Raw genomic sequence first — 19618 nt, forward strand, 5'->3', positions numbered from 1 at the left:
GCCATTGGATGGCCAATGGACATAACGTGTCAAAGATGAGATTTGTGATTTTGGAAGTGCTAACCAAGAATAGTCCACATGAGGATTTATGCCAACGTTTGAACCGCAGAGAAACATACTGGATTGACAAACTTGGCAGTTTGGTACCTAATGGACTAAATGAGGAGATTAACTTTCACTGTTTCCTCTAAAGGTTTTCTCTGATTGTATGTTATAATCTTTTGTTTTCTCTTAGTGTATGTCACGATCCTTTGTTCGGATCAGATGGTACCTAGGTGCAGTTGGCACCACTACACACATGACTTGAATGTTGATGGTCACTTGGAATGGATATAACTTCTCACACACACATGTAAATGATTCTCATATAGTGACCTACGGGCTGCGCATCCTGGAGTCTCTTCCAGGACCCAAGGTGCCATCTTCCTGGACGACACCACTAGCAGAATTAAGGGACACGCATACATTGCATAATATAGCCACGAGTTTTTGTTTCAAGGGGTGGTTGATTGTATAATTGCATTTAGGCACACAAATACTGTGCTACATTTTCTCCCAACCTGTGTTCAACGATCAACAATTACTGTTAACATTTAATTTATTTATTTTTTCCCTTTTATTATCCCCATTAATTTTGATGTCCCGATTGGTTTACCGGCATGGTAGTTTTTGGTATTTTTTCTATTTCCATGAATTACGCATTTTTCTTTGCTTTTCATTTTTGTGATTACTTTTTCTATAATATGCCCAGGATGTCCCATAATTATTTCATGATTTTCGAGCCCATTGGCTTGCTTGCAGACACGGATCGGGGCTCGCACTCTCCAGCGAGGAGCCGCGATCACTTGTCACATAAAATGAGGTTGCTCGGCAACGCGCCGATGCAACAAGGACAGTCTGCTTTTGGCAGACAGAGAGAACAGCTCCGCACCGTTTCCTTTAAGCGGTAAGGCAGTTTCCACGCTTGCCACTACTTGATGCGTTACTATATGTTTGAAAGGCTCCTTATGCATACCTTCTTGTTTGCAGCCACTGCTCATCGAGCCTGGTGCTGCTGTCTGTTCTTTGAAGCTTAGAAAACGCCACTATTTACCTACACAAGGTAATGGACCATTTTCCCTTCTTAATTGGTTACTTGACACCATTTCTAACCGTGGCACTGATTTTTTCTCTGTATTTTCTTTATTTTTCTGTCATTTCCTGCCTTCTGATTCTGCATACGATACCACCGGGCATGTGCAATCTTTCACATGTTATTTTATATTTTATTTAACCATTTGAATGATGACTGTTCATGTTCATGTTTACATACACATGCTTTGTTGGATATGGGATTGATTATACATGGACACTATCTATGTTATGGCTGACACGATTGCATATATTTTGTTTAAATGGATTAGACTTGCCCTGATGAAGGAATTGTTTTATTCCGAAATGCATTGGCACAATATAAGTCTACAGATAGAGTGACTTGTAGCAAATTCTTCCCCACTAAGGACAATATTAGTGACTATTTGTTTCTTTTTTACAAAAAACTTTGGTTTGAAGGATAAAACCAAGATTGAAAACTACAAGTAGTTTGAATTGTTTCTTGAATCAGCAGTAATGGTCACACTAAGTGCATTTAGAAAAATTTCAACTAACATAAAACCAAGATTGGGATTTCAGAGAGCGGCTGTATGAATGGGTATTTTACCTGATCTTTTGCTTCTACTGTTTTTTGGGCTTGGGTGTCTCAAAACCTTTTTCAGCCGGCTCCTGTACATTTAACTATATTTCTTTAAAAAGACTCATCACATTAAAGACCTCTAAGGACACTAAACAGGTCTATACTCCCGTGGTGCCCACTCATTTGCTTCCTTCTTTTGGTCATTGAGTCTGACAAACTCCATATGCATTATCTTTTACATTGTGTCACACAGCACCTTCAGTGCAGTGGCACAGGGAAGTATTTCAGATTTCCAAAGGTTTAAATACCTTCTCTAGGATTAACTACTGTTTCCCAGAGCAGTAAAGTGAAATGGACTTTACTTAGCATTGTAACTTTCTAGACCCAGCACACACTATCTTACAATAGAGTGCTGGAGGGGTTTAGTATCCCGTGTCTAGATGCTCATGTAGCATTTTTATGTTACCCTTTCCTCACAGAATGGCTACCATGGTTTGCATTTACCGCGGGTTGCGTTCACGGCTCCGGTAAAGCAACCGCGGGAGCCATCTTTTTCAAAACGGCGCAGAGCCATCTTTGACAAAATGGTCCTGGTCTTTTTTTGCCATGTCTTGGTGGAAAGTTCCTAGAGATTTTTCTCTGTGCATAAAAACAAGTTTGGTCTCTTTATTCATTTCACCTTTGGCAGGGATTCAAGAGTGAAGCCCGCCTCTGGTTCCAAAGTGTCTGTGGTATGCAGGAAGTGAGGGAGGTTCCTGAAACTCCCTGTGCTTAGTCTCCTAGGAGACTCAAATGCACTCTGTGGTGATTGTCTGGCTGACTGTCCGGCAAGGACAGCCACCCTGCTGGGTGAGTGACAGCTAGGCTGGAATGATTGGGAGAGACCTGAATAAAAGGCAAGACTTTTTGGCTTGGAAGGCAGAGTCGACCACTGGACGAAGGAACCGAAGAATAACTTGAAGAGCACGCCTGCTGCAACTCCTGTACCGTTGGTTTTCCCGGTGAAGCCCTGCTGCTGTGCTGAAACTCCAAATTCGTATCGACAGAGAAGCTCCTGCAACTTCTCCCTTTGAGTTGGTGGGACCAATGAACTCCAAAGTAAGCCACCTGGACACCCATCTAGGAGCTGGTTGAATTTCCTCCGAGTTGCTGCAGGAAACCGTATAGCCAGGGAAAGGGACACCTGATTGTGTGTGTTGCTTTTAAGCTGGCCTAAAGCTTTTGGAAGATCCTCCGGACTCCCACGAAGCAGGACTGACCAAGCCTGACCCCCCTCACCAGAGTGCGGGACCCCAGAAGCAAGGACAGTCCACCTTGCAGGAACCGCATCATTTGCGGTAGCTGAAAAGCGAAACAGCCACTGAAAGTTAAGTTTGCCGGTTGCAGGTTTTGACTGTCCCAGTGCAATGCAGGAGTCCCCAGACGTCCTCCCTCTTGTCCCCACGACTGAGGCCCAGGAACAGTGAGATCTGCAGAGCTGCACAGTAACAGAAGTCATCAGCTGCATATTTTCTTCTTTCCCAAGGTACTGTAAAACAAGTCTAACAGACCGTACCTCTTACTGTAGAAGTGCTTGTAACTTCCACAACTCTCAATTCTAATCAGCTCGTGACCCTACATTTGATTCTTCTTTTCATCAAAGACTCCTAAGAACTTGTGCAAAGACTTTTCCATTTACTTACCATAAGTGCTTCATACTATCCATGACTTTTTCCAATTGACTTTGACTTAGCCTACTGAATTGAATGACTCTTCTAAGGATATCTAAAAGTACTTACCCACTTAAGAATATTTGTGGTCTATTGTTCTAATAACCTTTGCCTCTTACCAACTTTTAAGAGTATTCTGAATGCCAACAGTAAGATATTAATGTCCCCAGCACCCTTGTAACTGAAGTCACCTGTGGGTGTAGGTTGTGTCTGTGGGCCATCCCAAAAGGGTATTTTCAGATTCAGAAACTCAGTGTACAGTATTGAAGTGCATTTGTGTGTTACTATTATATTGCTCCTTTCTGAAGAAGGCTTTATAACCGACTGAAATAATTGTTTATGCAAGAAACCTTGAGTGTAAGAGTTTACTTGAATACCTGTAACTGTGAATCTTTGTGTAACTCCACTACAGCTCACATTTCCCCTCTTGAGGTGAGCCTGGCTGCTCAACACGCTACCAAAACTGTGTAGTACAAGCTTATACCAAAGGTTGGGTTGCCTATACCTGTAGTCATAGTGGTGTGTAGTGTTCCCAAAGGGTACTGCATACAAACTTTGCCTAACAATCCCCTCTAAAGAAGGCTCATTTTAAAACTGACTTGTGTTAATAAATAATTAAGAAACCTTCAGTACAAGCGTTATTTGAATGCATGCCAATGTGAATCTCTATGTTACAACCCTACAGCTCACATTGACCCCTCTTGAGATGAGCCTGGCTGCTCAGTCACTATCAGCTTGTGTAGTACACACCTATACAAAGGGTGGGTTATCTATTGCCAAGAGGACAAGACTGGTGTAGTCTCCCACAGGGTTACTAAATACAATCTTGCCAAACTGCTAGTCACCTGCAATCAATGTAATCACCCTTGCAGCGTGGAAACGGGGTTTAGTCGGCAGTGGTCTGCAGTGCAAGGAGGAACGATACCAACGTGGTAAGACAGTGCAGTTAACTGTATAAGTCTTTGAAAAATATCTAAAATATACTATTGAAGGAGTGGAGCACTAGCAGAGGATCTAAGAATGCCTGAATTGGATAACGTGTTCGATCAGGAGGGGGATACCTTGAAGAATCTGAAGAGCATGAAAAGGAAATGGCAAATCCTCAGAAAAAAACAAACAGTAGTACAGGTACACAATGTGGATAATTCTGAATAAAAGTTACTGCGTAGTATGGTCGTTCGATCACCGCTGCATACCCCTTCTAATACAACACATTACTTAACCGCTGCATGTTCGGCAGTCTGGAGTATACGATCACACTTACAAATATACAGATTAAAAGTAAATTATCACTTTATGGCTAGGAAATGCTTGAGTCTGGGTGATGTGGATTGTATCGAGTCAGCTTTTAACACCAGCCCATTTGTACAATGTGAAGTGCAAGCACAGAGGTGTGCTATACTCTGACAGATCCATCTCGGAATTTCAGACTAGACAAACAATTTATTATGACTACACCCAGCAACCATGCAAGCCTATCACCTACCTCTTTTGTCCAAGCGCAGAAGTAGCCGAGAGAATTGTGTCCCCAGAAGGATTTCAGCCCAATGAACAAGCCTGAAAAAGCTGCAACCTTACCAGCGCTGAACATTGTGTTGACATCTCTAGTGAATGTTTTTGAAATGTTGAAGAGTGAAGTACAGACTCACTCAGGTATTCTAGATACTGTTCTTGTGATTGTTTCCCCATCATTTACTGCATCTGCATTTCTTAAATGCATTTTGTTGTTGAGGTATTTGATGAAGTATATATAATAAGTGAACATACTGGTGATTGTATATCTTTCTATAATAGTGTTGAGTGGTAATACTACATCCTAGTGTCATTTTTCAGTGTGTTCCAAAGGCCTAAAATAAAGAACTATTTTTATAACACTGTCTAGACTGAACTATTGTGTGCTATTCTGAGGGCCCCTGACCCCACTCACACTCTCCTGCGACAAAGCATGGACTGCTTATTCACGTACCTTGATTGGGTTTTGGCTAACCTCTCAGAGCATAACTAGGGTAGCTTCCTAAAATCTGTCCACCAGGCCAGATTCTAGAAATTCAACTCAACACTATCCTGTACTGAAGACTACCCCGTCAATGGAGAGTCACTGGCCTGTCCCAAAGGGCCAATATGGAAGTAACATGCTGCTGTTGCCCTCCTGTTATCCTCCACAAGGAGGGTGCTGCTCTTTGAGCCTGCCAACTTCACCTGTATAGTCTATTGCAGAACACCAGATGTTTCAACTCACCTCTGAACCTTCATAAACATGACATTTCTTTTAGTGCCAGGCATCCCTTTCCATATCTTTGGGGTCTCTGGGCCTGAATTCCATTGCCAGTGCCTTGATTCAGAAACTGGGTGTTAGTTTTACAGAAATTGCTGTCTGGGACAGAACTCAGGCAAGTCCACATTGGGTGAACAGGGTTACACTTCTTAGGTTTGGCCTGAACTACCCGTAAGGTAAATTGCAATAGGTTATTTATAATGCGCTTAATACCTAGAGGTTTCTAAGCGCAGAGCCGGGGATCGAACCTGCGTTGCTCCTTGTCGTTTTGCTTCCAAGGCGAGCACGTTGCCCCCAGATATCCTCCCGAGAAGGTCGAAATGGACAAGCAGCAATGCTTAGTCTAAAGGAGGGAGGAGGGCTGTAGTGGGTACCCAGAGCACACCTTGGCTCAAGAAAACAAAATTACACTGTAGTGTTATTAAAACAATTATTATATACACTAAGGCACATTGTTGTACTTTCAAGCTCAGGTAAGTAGAAAAACATTTGCACCATAAGATCACTTCCCATATTCTTGATTTCCACAGCCAAGTATGTTCAGATTAGCTGTTATGATAACAAATCACATAATAAACCAACCTGAAACATATGCAAACTTTCCAAACTCTTTGATAACAGATATGGTTGGACTATCAAAGTTATAGTCTCCAATATTCAGAGGGTTCACTGGGCCACCAGTGACCATGGGTTAGGCAGAGAAATGGATCTTAAATGGTACTGGCTTGTTGGCACCTTTCACGTTTCAGGCTTGGAAGCATGACAGTTCTAGCGGCAGTCAACTGTTCTCTGTTTATCACTCCTAGTCTCTGGTGAGGGGATGCTCTGGAGCCGACTCGAGTTTCTGCAGGCATAGAAGGATGCCCACAAAGTTTCAGGCAAAGCTACGCTCCCCGAGACGATGCACAGCGCTGATGAACAGGACACAGGATATTGGGAGTTTGCAGGCTGTGGAGGTTCCAGCCCTTACAGGGATGGCTCAAATTGTAGGTAGTCTTGGGACTGGTTAGGCCCACCAGTCCATGGGAGGAAGTCGTCATCTTGAGATCTTCCCTGACGCTTGGAAAAACGAGGTCAGCACAGCAGCGGTCACTAAACAGATTTTGGCAGTTGTTGGAAGTTGCTAGGGCATCCTTTGTTCTCCACTACGGGCCCTTCTGTTCCAGTGGTCGACTGAGTTTCAAGTCCAGGACCTCTGAAGTTATTCAGGAACACCGGCTGAGTCTGCCAATCATGTCCATGAACCATTCAATCTTGGATGGTGGTCGTCCAATGGGGACAGCCAGCCCCCCAGTCTGAACTGGTTTCAGTCAGACACACTGCAGGACAAAGGACAGGAGAGTTTCGGTCACCTCCCCCACTTCCTGTCCTGCAATGCATTCAGAGAAGCTTTGCAGGCTTTCCTCGGGAAGCTCGCAGAAGACAACGGGACAAGAGACCTCTCCCCTGACTCAAAAAGGTAGAAGAAGGCATAAGAAAGGATATCTTGCCATGGGCTTAAAAAATGTAGACCACCATTTTGGGTAGATGGTGTCCCTTGTGTTCCCTGCCGCAGCTGCAAAGACAGCCTGTCGTGCAAAGGGTAGACTGCCAATAGCCTGAACAGAGGAACTTGTCACAGTAACAATTCGCTAGTGGAGAATCGAGATAAGGGATACATTGTCTCCCCTAAGCAATCCACTTAAGGTGGGGTGTGCTGATCTCACAAAATAATAAAGTATCCTCTTGCCCTGCTAACTTTAGGAGCTAGTCAAGAAAATAAAGAAGCAATGGAGAAACACTATGAGCTCCCAGCAACACTACAGAGAAGGTGGGGTGTGCTGCTTTAGTAAAATGTAGATTCCACAACATTGGAGGAAAAAAGGACTCCAAATAGAAATGTCAAAAAGGTTGCATACACCAGAGTAAAAAGGAGATAGTGGGGAAAAGGTTCCCACTGACCGATAAGAATTATCAAAAAATCCAGGTGTCCAGCAAACGGTGCTGGGGGACTCAGAGTGGAGAATTTACACAACCACAAGAAATCTATACTAACACTGGGGTTCCCACATTCAGATCTTTAGGGGTACCATCCTCACAACAATCTGCTGTGGACCATGTGGGCCGCCTGCACCGGCTTCCTTTCAATGGCCTCTTGTCACCAATCTTGGGTCTTGATCTCCTCCCTTGGGGTACCCTCCATCGTAGTCAGCCTAAAGGTGGCCTCGTCAGCAGCTCCTTCAGAACTCTGATAACACCTGCATTTTCACTATACCCGAGAGCTGCCCACCTGACTTTGTACAGAATACAAAAAAACTAACTACTAATTTTTGTAATACTGTACTGCCTAAGAAATTGTGCTTGGATTGTGTTTTGTTATGTATATTGACACCTTAGTGTTTTATATGCATTCTGCCCATTTTATGGGTTTTGTATTGATGGCCTGATGTGCAACTTTATACAAAGAGTATATTTTCCCGCAAGTATACTTCGTGGACAATCCTTTGTCTACTAATGTGGTGTGGGCTGTAATTTAGGACCACCATGCTGCCCCCCCTCCCCGAGAGAAAATAGGCAGCCCACTCACTACTATTGTGAGAGTCCAGACTAACTTGAGAACAACTCAGCATACACTACTGGTTGGTCTTCTGGAGCCCTCCAGAGGACTTTTTTGTACACACGCTATTTTCATAGGCCATTGAAAAACGGGACTCTCCATTGACAGCATTATTTCTGTAATTACACCGTACAAATAATCCGACTAGTTTGAGTCATCAGTCACACATGCAAACAATGTAACCCCTGCCTTTGCACACAATTTTTCCACCACCACCATCATGTGCTTGCCCTGTCTTGTGTCCATGCCACCATATACCACCTCCTTCAGTTTACAAACCGACTTGTCTATCTCAGTTTCTACAATGCTCTTCATGTTGCGTCTGCACCCATCTCAACTTTCTGTATTCTTGGAAAATGCATATTTCTCCTCCCCTCCCCCCATTGCAAAGGCTTACCCAAGAGATCCAAGGATTCCCATGACCATGTGTTAGGCTAGCCAGACCTGTTTTTGCTTGGAATTCTGGTACTTGTTTCTTTCCCCATTTGACATTTAGAGCAACTACAAGTCCCAGAATCCAAAGGGGGATAAACATGACTGGATGTCCTGCTTACGCATGGTTATGTTAGGTTATGTTAAGAAAACTTTTAAAGCGCTCGGCCACCCGAGGGCATCATTGTGCTAGAGCGATAAAGCGAGACAGGCAGAGCAACCCCACACAGAGCTAAAAAGGCCTTTCTAAACGACAAATGGTTGGATAATTCTTTTATGGATACCGGGAGCTCGTTCCATAATTGGGCCACAGTGATGGAGAAAGCAAGGCCCCCAATCCGCGCCCGGGGGAATGACAGAACGCGTAACAGTTTAGAAGAGGCAGAGCGCAGACAGCGCTTAGGAAAGTAGCACGTGAACTTAGTGCATAAATATTTCGTGCCCAGGCCATGTAATGTCCGATGGACAATGCATAATGCTTTGAACTTCAGCTGCTGGGCCACTGGGAGCCAGTGCAAGCGCGTAAGACGGGAGAGATGGGAGCTCCATACGGAGTGCCTGTGGCAACCCTAACAGCAACATTTTGAAGACACTGGAGCCACAGTATCAGCCCCTTGGGTTGGGCCAGAGAGACAGTTGCAGTAGTCAAGCTGAGGCCGGAGAGTGGCAGGAATCATCGGGAGAGCTTTTTTCAGATGTTTGAGCTGAAAATGCCCCGATTGGCACACAGAGGTAACTTGGGAGTCCATGGACAGGGACGCCGAAAGCACCACACCTAGATTTTTAACCTTCAACGCCAGAGCAGGAAGAGGACCAAGGGAAGAGGGCCAAAAAGGGAACACCCAGAGAGAAGGGTCAGGGGGATAGCCCAGAACCTCTGTCTTGCCTCTGTTCAATTTAAGCCAATTGTGGTTCATCCACTTCCCTACGGCACAAGAAACATGAGCATGCTGTAACCCCCATTGAGATGCATTCATTGAAAGTAGATGTGAAGCACAGCCACTTCTCTGTAGAATGCTGGTGGTGCTGGCAATGTTTTTTGCTCCGGTCAGTATTCTCCAAGGAAATATTTCCTGAACACATCTTTCTGAATGAGTTTAATAATTTTGATCTTAGAAAGATGTTTTGTACATGTTACTCTTTACATTATATATGGAGCAGACATTACCAGACTGATGTTATTAATTCCCCAAATGTTTTGTCTTACTCTCGTCTAAATCTGTACTTTTCCGATGCCACTTCACTACTGTAGTGCTCAACATCCTTAAACAAGAAAACAGTGCATTTTAGTTTCCAGCCCATAGCAAAGTATTTTGCTTGCACTAGTTCTCACTCAAACCCACATACACCTACTGCAAGGGCTTCAAAGAGTTCGGCAAAGCAGTTTTATCCCTTCACTGGGTAAATTTCCAAACATTTGCTGCTTCGGGGGGGGGGATACCCCAACTCCAGAAACAACACGTTAATTTTAGGATACCTTCCTAATGACTACTCAGGACTGTTGGTTATTCTTGCGGATCCCCTTTAATTTGATGCCAGTATTCTAAAGTACAAAAAATGTCCTTACATCTTACAGGGCTCAAGACCTAAGCTGCAGATTATCCTCTTGCAGGGAAAAAGGGCACTAACTGGTTCCACATCATCATGGCTCAGTTTAATAATATGAAACCTTCCTCCTCAATCAAGTGTGCTTTCCATCTTATTCTGGGTCTTAATCTGCCATTCACACGCAGATAGTTCCTTATTTTGATTTTTGTTCAAAGATTTCTTAGGAGTTACTTGATACACTTACCATGAAGTGATTTTTCTAAAGATTTTTAAGACCTGTTGGTAAAGAGACAATTAAAATCTTCTCAACTCTGGGTCTGTTGGCAAGGGAAAAGTAACAGTTGGAAATTACCAGAGATATGAGTAGTTTGCCTAACAGCCACACAAAAGAAGGGACGATACCCCGCCAGTATATTCGTTTTCTGTTTTACTTACTTTAGCTATCAGAATATCAGGAATGGGGTACAGAGTATAAGAATCTCTACTGAACAGAGCGGGGTGATACATCCCAGACATTCAAGGGTCTGCAACCATTGGCTCTGCAGACGTTTTGGACTACAACTCCTATCAGTTCTAGCCAGCACTGTCAATGGATGGGATCATGTGAATCCGGTTGCAGACCTGTGCATTAAGTTAATGATCATAAGCAGCTGGATATATGTCACATATAGCTCGGGAGAGCATGACGCACACATCTTGCATCCAGTTTTCATAACATACCTCTGCCTCGAGAGGTACTGCGGCCTCGCGGAGCCCCTACTACCGTTCCTCCACCTCGTCCCATTATTCTCAAGACAGCAGTACTGTTCACAGATATTGAGAAATTTCTCTGCCAAAACAAAGACAGATACAATTAAAGCATTATACACATAGGACACAACTTTACTGACAGCAGGTGCATGCGCCTTTCACCACACAAATTGTTCGCAATATCAAGAATCTAAATGTACCACATGTAAACACTCAGCATTAACACGTGAATATAAGAAAAAACCACTTGCTTGTAATAACCGACTTTGCAATTGGGTATCCACTACGGATTCACAAGTTCTGCTTAATTCTGACAACTAGTGGTTGAATTTGGTATCACCCTTAAAGTGTTAGTAAAAAAATAAAAATAAACTGATGTAGGATTTAAGGGAATGTCTAAAATTAGACCCAACCTGCCAAGTAAACTGATACTCTACTATTCATCAAATCACAGGCTTCTTGAGATTGAGATCAAACCAGATTATGATTATAGCGATCTTCATAATCGATTCCGATTTCATGGAGGAGAGTAAAGCCTGTAAATCTAGAACAGATGTCAAGCTGCAAAATTAGCATTTCAAGTATTTAAACTTTTTGTAGCACAAATCAGACACATACTAGCAAACAGTGCAATTTTTGGGGAAAGTTGGTAAGAGGCCAAAGCAGTGCTTAACAAGAGCTTATTAATGTGGTGTTACAGGGGAAAAGAAGATGTCATGTCGAGCCCCACCAACTGGCAGCTGATTATCTGTTATTCAAATGGGCTTGCACTCCTCAGTCACAAGCACGTCTCCTGCATTCCAGGAGCTGCTTCTCGTGCAATCCATCTCGTGGCTGACCTGTTGACAACAGCAGGGAGATGTATACACGTATTACATATACTACACATCTCCCCTCCTTAAACTCCTTTGAACTATAAAAATCTACATTGCAGTCTTTCTGCATGCTCCATGTTCCCACACAAAGTCCTTCATAAGGTGAGGATTGTAAATGATCCTTCCTCTATTCGACTTGTGTGAAGAATCCGTTTTGGGTTTTGGCAAGGACATTTCTGACAAGTGTTTCCCATGCACCGCATCCGCATCTCTGCCACGCTCTTCACCATCACCAACACCCTCACCACCACCTATATTTTTAAGACTTTCATGACCATGATAATTTGATGCACTTACTTTAAGTGGTTTCACCACACATGCTCTCTCCATGTTCCAGATTCTTCCATCCTCAACCCTTACTGCATGTCTAAATACTTCAACCACACCAACAGGTTTTGACCATTTGCACGGACCATCCCTCAAAACAGGAAGTTTGATCATCACAAATCCTCCAACTGTCGGTTGTGCCCTCTCAACGTTACCACTTGAGGATTTGTCATGAGCTCTTTTGTTCTTTAACTGCAATGCCCTAATGTTCTCGCATGCGTCCCCAAAATCCTTCTTCACAACAGTCATTCTCTTCATCCAAGATGGAGTTAACTTGGTGTTGGCCTTGTGACCCCTGCTCATTTCAAAGGGTGATAATCCTGTTGTGCAATGGTGCAATGAGGCGTAAAACGGTGAGCATTTATCTTCTGCCTGACGCTTCTTCCCATCTCAACCCATTTGCCTATGCCCATTGTATGTCATCCTTCAGTACTCTGTTGAACCGCTCAACCACCCCATTGGTCTGTGGGTGATATATGGCACTTCTTTTGTGTGTAATAGAATTCTCAGCACAGAATTTTTGCATTTCCTTTGAGCGAAATTGAACTCCATTACCTGTCAATATACTCTTTGGTAAACCTTCCGTTCCACAAATTTCAGTTAGAAATTCAACAACCATTTTAGCAGTCATGCATGGTTTAATCATAACCTCAACCCACCTAGTCAAAAGGTCAATCACTAAGCAATACTGTTGCTTTCCATCACTGTAAATCGGACCTAATATATCCATACCAAGATCATCCCAGACGTTACCTGGAATGTCTGACCACCATAGGATATTTCACATTCGCACAACCTCTATCACTCTCCTTGCAAAGGATACAATCTTGTATAACTCTCTCTAAATCTGCAGATCACATCCTGGCTACCAGAATTCGTCACGTATCCTTTGCTTCGTCTTCACTATTCCTTGGTGGCCCTCATGGCCTAATTCGATGATTCTTTGGCGTAGACTTGTAGGAGGAATAATTCTATCGCTCCTCATAACTGTTATTTTCTACTTTGAGTTTGTTAGCAACTTTCCAATATTCTGTGAGTTTATTCTCCTCGTATTTGATCTTCACTGAAGTGCTTCCACTTAGAATGATCTGTCTCAAATGTGTTAACATACTATCCGACTCTTCTGCTTCCTCCCATTCTTTCTCCGATATGGAAAGGGCGTCAACATTCAAAACAATTTCAGATTTAATTTCATCATCATCGTCTATGTCAGAGACATTGGTAAGTCGTGATAGACAGTCAGCAGCTCGATTCCTTGTGCCTGGTACATATCTCACTACACAGTTATATTCTTGCAAGAGTATCACCCATCTTCTTAAGCAATTTGAGACATTATCTAAACCTTTGCTGTGACGTGGACTAACGGTTTGTGATCCGTGTGAAATTCTACTTCCGCACCCCAGATGAAGTTCCAGAACTTCTCTGCTGCCCACTTAATGGCCAATGTCTCCTTTTCAATGGCAGCATAGGACTTTTCTGCACCTTTAAATAGTCTAGATGCAAAAGCAATCAACATTTCGTTCGCATCAATCTCCTGCGTGACGACTGCTCCAAGACCCACATTGCTGCCCTCTGTCGTGATCACGATTTTCTTGCCACTCTTGAAATTCTTCAAAGATGGTGCCTTATTCAATTCTCGTTTTATCCATACAAAATCCTCTTCACAATCCGTGTCCCATTCAGAAGTTTTATTTTTTAACAGTTCACATAGAGGAATGGTGTGTGTGGCAAAATCTTGCATGAATTTCGACTAGTATTCAGCCATACCAATGAAGGTACGCACTTCTTTAGATTTGGGTCTCGGCATATTCTCTATAGCATCCACTAATTGTTTCTTTGGCCCTATGCCTTCAGCTGATATTGTATGTCCCAGGTACTCAATTTCAGAGCAATCAATTTTGCATTACTCCCTACTTAAAGTCATGCCTGCCTCATATAATTTACTGCACACATATTGCAGTCTTTCATCATGCCATCTCTGATCGACTGCATGCATCAAGATGTCATCTTGGAAACAGATGATGCCCTGGTCTCCTTCAAACAATTTGTGCATAATCTTCTGAAAAACAGAGGCAGCAGATATTAACCCAAAAGGTAATCTTTTATATTGGTACAATCCATCTAGCGTAATGAATGCCGTCATACTCCTAGAGTCCTTATGTAACTTTACTTTGTGGTACGCTGAAATTAAATCGAGGGCGGAGAAATGTTTCGAAGGACCAATAGTGGACACCATCTCCTGGATATTAGGAAGCAGGTGTCTGTCTGGGATCACACACTTACTGAGCTCCCGCATGGCCACACATTCTTAATTTCCCAGATGTCTTCCATAGAACAACTAACGGAGATACCTATTCACTGGCATCAATACTCTCTAGGACACCCTGTTCCTCTACATCTTTAATCTCCTTTTTTACTTCTTCTCTCATAGAGAGAGGAACATTACGCAATTTCTGTGTCACGGGAACATACCCAGGTTTCATTTTGATTTCATGTGCAAAACCTCGCAGATACCCAATTTCATTCGTGAAAACACCTTTCATTACTTCGTCAATGTTCTTGGTCTTCTTGCCCATCTGAGATTTTATGGCATTACTTTCAATAGTCAATACTGACTCATCGCCACTTGCATCCAATTTTACTTTGAGTTTGCTTTGATGAGTCCAACTCAATAAATGAGTCCTTCCAGCTCTTGTGATGTATACTTTTCCATTCGCTTTTCTATCTTTAAATTTTAGTGTGCTCCAAAACCAGCCAATGACATCTATTTTAACTCCACCATAGGCTCTGGGCCTTATGTCGGGTTCATGCAGGTATTCATGTTTGTTTTTGTCCCACATAATCTGCGGTATGAGAGTATACTTGGCACGGGAGTCAATCATGTGCATGTCCACTCCATCCACACACACTGTGGCCGTTGGACTCTCCATCTCTTCATTTTCTTCATATGAAATGACAAATACGCATTCGTCCTCATCACCATCACTGTGGTTGTCGTCACCAATCCAATTAGCAGAGACATTTTGTATTCTACAACATAAGGCATAATGCCCTTTGCCCTAACCACATAATTTTTAAAGCTGGGCATTCAGGGCTGTCTGCCCAATGGTCTGTACCATCACATCTAAAACAGCTGCCAGTATTCCTCCTTCTTGGACTGTTTTTGTCTGCGTGGGCTTCTCTTCCTTGCATATGTTCTGGATGCCCCTCTGCCTTTCCTGTCTTCAACCCATGTCAATCTGCGAATCCTTTCCGACTTGCCCTTGCCGCTTGTTATCTCTGCCACTTGGGCTATTGATTCATTATTCTTATTGGAATTCATCATAGTATTACTTTTCGGGACATCATGTCTAATTTCAACAGTATGCATCCTGTTTTCCAATTCCTGAACACATTTCTCAGTGTGTTCAACTTCCTTGGCTATCCGCAAAACAATGTCCAGGGGCGGATCATCCTCAGTCCATAGCCTCTCTCTCACTTTACTGCTTCTGCACTCTAACATGAATTGGTCACGTAGTCTCTCATCCAACTGTGCATTAAATTTACAAGTTCTGGCTAATTTTCTCAATTCAGTTATGTATTGAGAGACGCTCTCACCTTCTTCTTGCACCCTTTTCCCAAATTTATACCGTTCAAGAATAGTGCTTACTTTCTTCTCATAATGTTTGCTCATCTTCTTTACTGAACATTCATATTCATTTAAATCTGCACTTTCCTCGGGAGGTAAATCAGGTAAGTCTTCAAATTTCTCCTGTCCAGCTGGGCCAAGACAGTGTAGCAATAGTGACTCTTCTACACTGCAATTTGACCACATACAACACCTGAATAATGTTCAAAGGCCTTGATCCACCTCTTCCACAGAATAGCTGGTTCTCCCACATCTGACAGGAAAAACATGGGAGGGGGAACACCGCTAAAAGACATAGTGGATTCATTGATCTTGATTCAAATGTATTAAATGAATTATATAGGAGATTATGTGAAGTTGCTTGCCCAGTACTCAGATTTCTCTTCTCAGTGTTTCCTTTTCTTCCTTTTATTGTCATGCAATGGACTTTGCATCAGAGCTCAGTGTCTGAAACCTTGTTCATATTTGAATGTGAACATGCCACAATTATAGCAAATGTCAATATTCAACTTGGAATATTCCTGTTGCCCCGCAGTGTTATGCATATAATTATCATAACATCATTTATTTTCTTCCACTGCTGTAAAGCCTTGCTCCGGCACACAGTGCGCTCCTATACAGCATATTACGGTACACAGGAAAGGCCCATAAGAGGATGGGGGCGCGGCAAAGCTGAAAGTCGGAATGACAGTCAACATTAAATAACGAGGCGCCGACTTACTTGGCAAGCTTCATGGCCGCTACTATGTTCACACGAACGGAGCGGACAGGTGTTCCCAATCTATCAAGGGAACAGATTGGAGCAGGGCAGCAACGGGACGTTGGCTCGCCGGAGACACGATGGAAAGCAGCAAACTGGATTAAAGGAGGCGGTGGGGCTCGAAATCCTTGTCGCCACTTGAAGTGTGGGCAATGATCACAATGAATGAGCTAGACGAATGGGAAACGTATTTATTATATTATATATATATTAATGTGGAGTTACAGGGGAAAAGGAGATGTCATGTCGAGCCCCACCAACTGGCAGCTGATTATCTGTTATTCGAATGGGCCTGCACTAAGTCACGAGCACGCAATCCATCTCGTGGCTGACTTGTTGACAACAGCAGGGAGATGTATACACGTATTACATATACTACAGCGCATCTTGCCTTGCATCCAGACACAAACATGACAAGCAAATGTGCATAGAGCAATATGTTGCTTCATAGGTCTTATCTTGGTCTAGTCTCTGTGGTCCTTGGCACAAGCGCCAGTGGGAGCCTTGGAGATATCCGGGTTGTCCTAGTAGAATGGCCCAAAGCTCAAGATTGGTCCCTAGTAGACCTGACTTTCCCAGGAAAGGAGTTGCCGTGCCAGGGTACCCCAGAAAACAGAAGGTTACTTCACCTCGTCTCCTCCTGAAGCAAAAAACTGCCAGAGTGTTATCGAGGATGTATACTGAAGATTGTCCTGTGCACTAACCTCTTCAATGCCAGCGAGAGGAAGTCTCAGGCTGCACACGCATCCCAAGAACAAGGAGTGTGGGTTCTGGGCTGAAAAATGACTTTCAAATTACCTGCGTCCCATAAATCCAGCTTTAATCCCCGAAACACGGGTTAGGAGAACGAGGGAGAAGGTGTTAATTAACCAAAAATGAGGCAAACAAAGGGAAACAATGAGGCACGCCAGCAGTGCTCTGCTGTGCGACTGGCTACGTGTGTCCGGGAAACAAACTGGCAGATGTTGGCAGCGGGTGAAGTCTCTGCGCTGTACAAATGTGCCACTCCCATCCCCATTAGATGGACACACAAAGTATGGGGGACAGGATGTAGGCATACAAGTGTGTTGTGATGGAGTTGCAGAGTTCATGCAATGATAGTTGTGCCCCGTTTGGATGCTTTCGGGCTTTTGAATTTGTGGATGAACGTTAGGTAGATTTCTTTCTTTATGTGAATTCTCCACTTTCTATGAGTCCCCCAGCAGAGTTTTGCTGCACACCTGGATGTTTTGCTCAGTCTCCTGAGCGAGTGTGAATTTCCCCCGCCACCCTCCTCCCCCGACCCCCCCCACTCACTCTTTTTTTACTATGGTGTATAGAACCTTTTTGACCACTTTTTGGAGTAATGCTTTCCTCCAACTTTCTGGCATCTATATTTTACTAAAATAAAACACCACACCTTCTGTGCAGTGTTGTTGGAGGCACCTAGATCCTCCAGTTCATCGTTTCTTTACTTGTCTGCTATCGTTCGTAGGGTGAGTATCCTGCCATGAGCAGAGCACTCCCTTTTCATTTCTCGCAGTCATTTTCGTTTGTTTTAGCACTCTCTGCGCTTTCCCCTTGTGCCCCTGCATTCTCATTCGCCCGCCTTCCCTCCAGCCCACCGCCCACTGATTGGCCCATGAGGTATCCCCTTGCATCCGGAACTCTCCTACGACACTCCTAAGGCAGACTTGCTCTGGGCAGCAAGGGGAGGGCCTAAGGCAGCGAGCCATTCCCTGGGGTAGATCCCATTCCTGTTTGCTCCCAGTTCACTGTAGGGCGACCAAAGAACCATCCTACAGCAAAGAACAAGTTAGGTGTGGTGTGGGCGGGGGTACAGCCATTACTGTACTCCAGTAAAACCCCACCTCTCTAATTACTTGATACCAGCTACCTATCCTGTTGTTTCCACATGATGCATTTCGCCAGTTAGCCTTATACTGCATTTGGCCCAATTGGGCCAGTTAGCCTAATATTGCATTTCGCCAGTTAGCCTTTACCTGATTGAGCCAGTTAGCCTGATATTGTATTTCGTCTTTTTGGGGTTATTTAGCCTAAAACTGCATTTCGTCTTAGTGAATTGGTTGGCCTAGTACTGCATCTCACCAGATTGTGCTGGTAGGCCCAATGCTGCATTTGACCATAGTCAGCAAGTTGCGCTGAATTCTGGCATTCTCACTATTGGGCTGAACTCTAATCTGTGCGTTTTTACCTCACTGCTGAACTTTGAATCTAGGCTCTCTCACCACTGTGCTAAATTCTGATTCTGGGCGAGTTTCACTACTGTGCTGAATTTGAAACTAATTGTGATGCCATCTGGCGCCAAACTTGAATCAGTTAAAACCCAATTTTGACTGCAGCCACGCCCTAGCACTGAACATTTTTTCTGAAGGCATTTGCCCTCCCCATCTCCCCAACTCTCTTCATCCCACACCAATCGCACAAACCAGACACCAACTAGCCACCATGGCTGCCAACTCACACTCAAGCAGGGCACACCTGCAACCTAGACCACCAGTCCTCACAAAACTCACATCCTACACACGATCACACTCCAGTCTCACACCCCCACGACCGCACACCACACTTCTTCCAACTCTCATACCAGAGGAGCCCTCTGGCACTGTAAACACTGCATTCCTGCACCAAACATAACCCTTGCACCTACATTCAGCAACACACCTAACTCAACTCATACCCCCCTCCAATCCCTCATGCTCACCCCTGCCTAGAGATAGCCACCTCACCACATCCACACACCACATATCTTCACACCATCATCCCAGGGGAGCTCTCTGGCCCTCTAAGAGACACCCCTTCCCTGCCCCCACATAATCCTTGCACCTACATTTAGGACCATACCTTCCTTCTCTCATACCACCTCCAAATCCAACCTTTCCCTCACCCCTGCCCAGAGCAGCACACCCCCTCCACACACCACACATCTTCCAACTCTGATAGCAGCTGAGTTCTCGGGCATGCCAATAGCCATCCCATTCCTGCCCCCCTCATGACTCTGGCACCCACTTTCCTGACAAATCCTACCCCATCCCATACTCATGCC

General features: G+C 43.9%; 1 protein-coding gene across 5 annotated transcripts in view; it reads right to left on the reverse strand.

The window, feature by feature from the left end:
• The window catches only part of GIGYF2 (GRB10 interacting GYF protein 2), a 2415541-nt gene that overhangs the window by 2072181 nt on the left and 323742 nt on the right, over nt 1–19618 (reverse strand). For all 5 annotated transcript variants that reach the window (XM_069617902.1, XM_069617899.1, XM_069617900.1 and 2 more), the window contains exon 5: nt 10953–11061. In XM_069617902.1, the coding sequence (XP_069474003.1) occupies nt 10953–11061 (109 nt within the window). The remainder of the gene's footprint in view (nt 1–10952; nt 11062–19618) is intronic.

The sequence above is a fragment of the Ambystoma mexicanum genome, chromosome 10 (assembly GCF_040938575.1).
Source record: "Ambystoma mexicanum isolate Mex_15411 chromosome 10, UKY_AmexF1_1, whole genome shotgun sequence".
NCBI lineage: Eukaryota > Metazoa > Chordata > Amphibia > Caudata > Ambystomatidae > Ambystoma > Ambystoma mexicanum.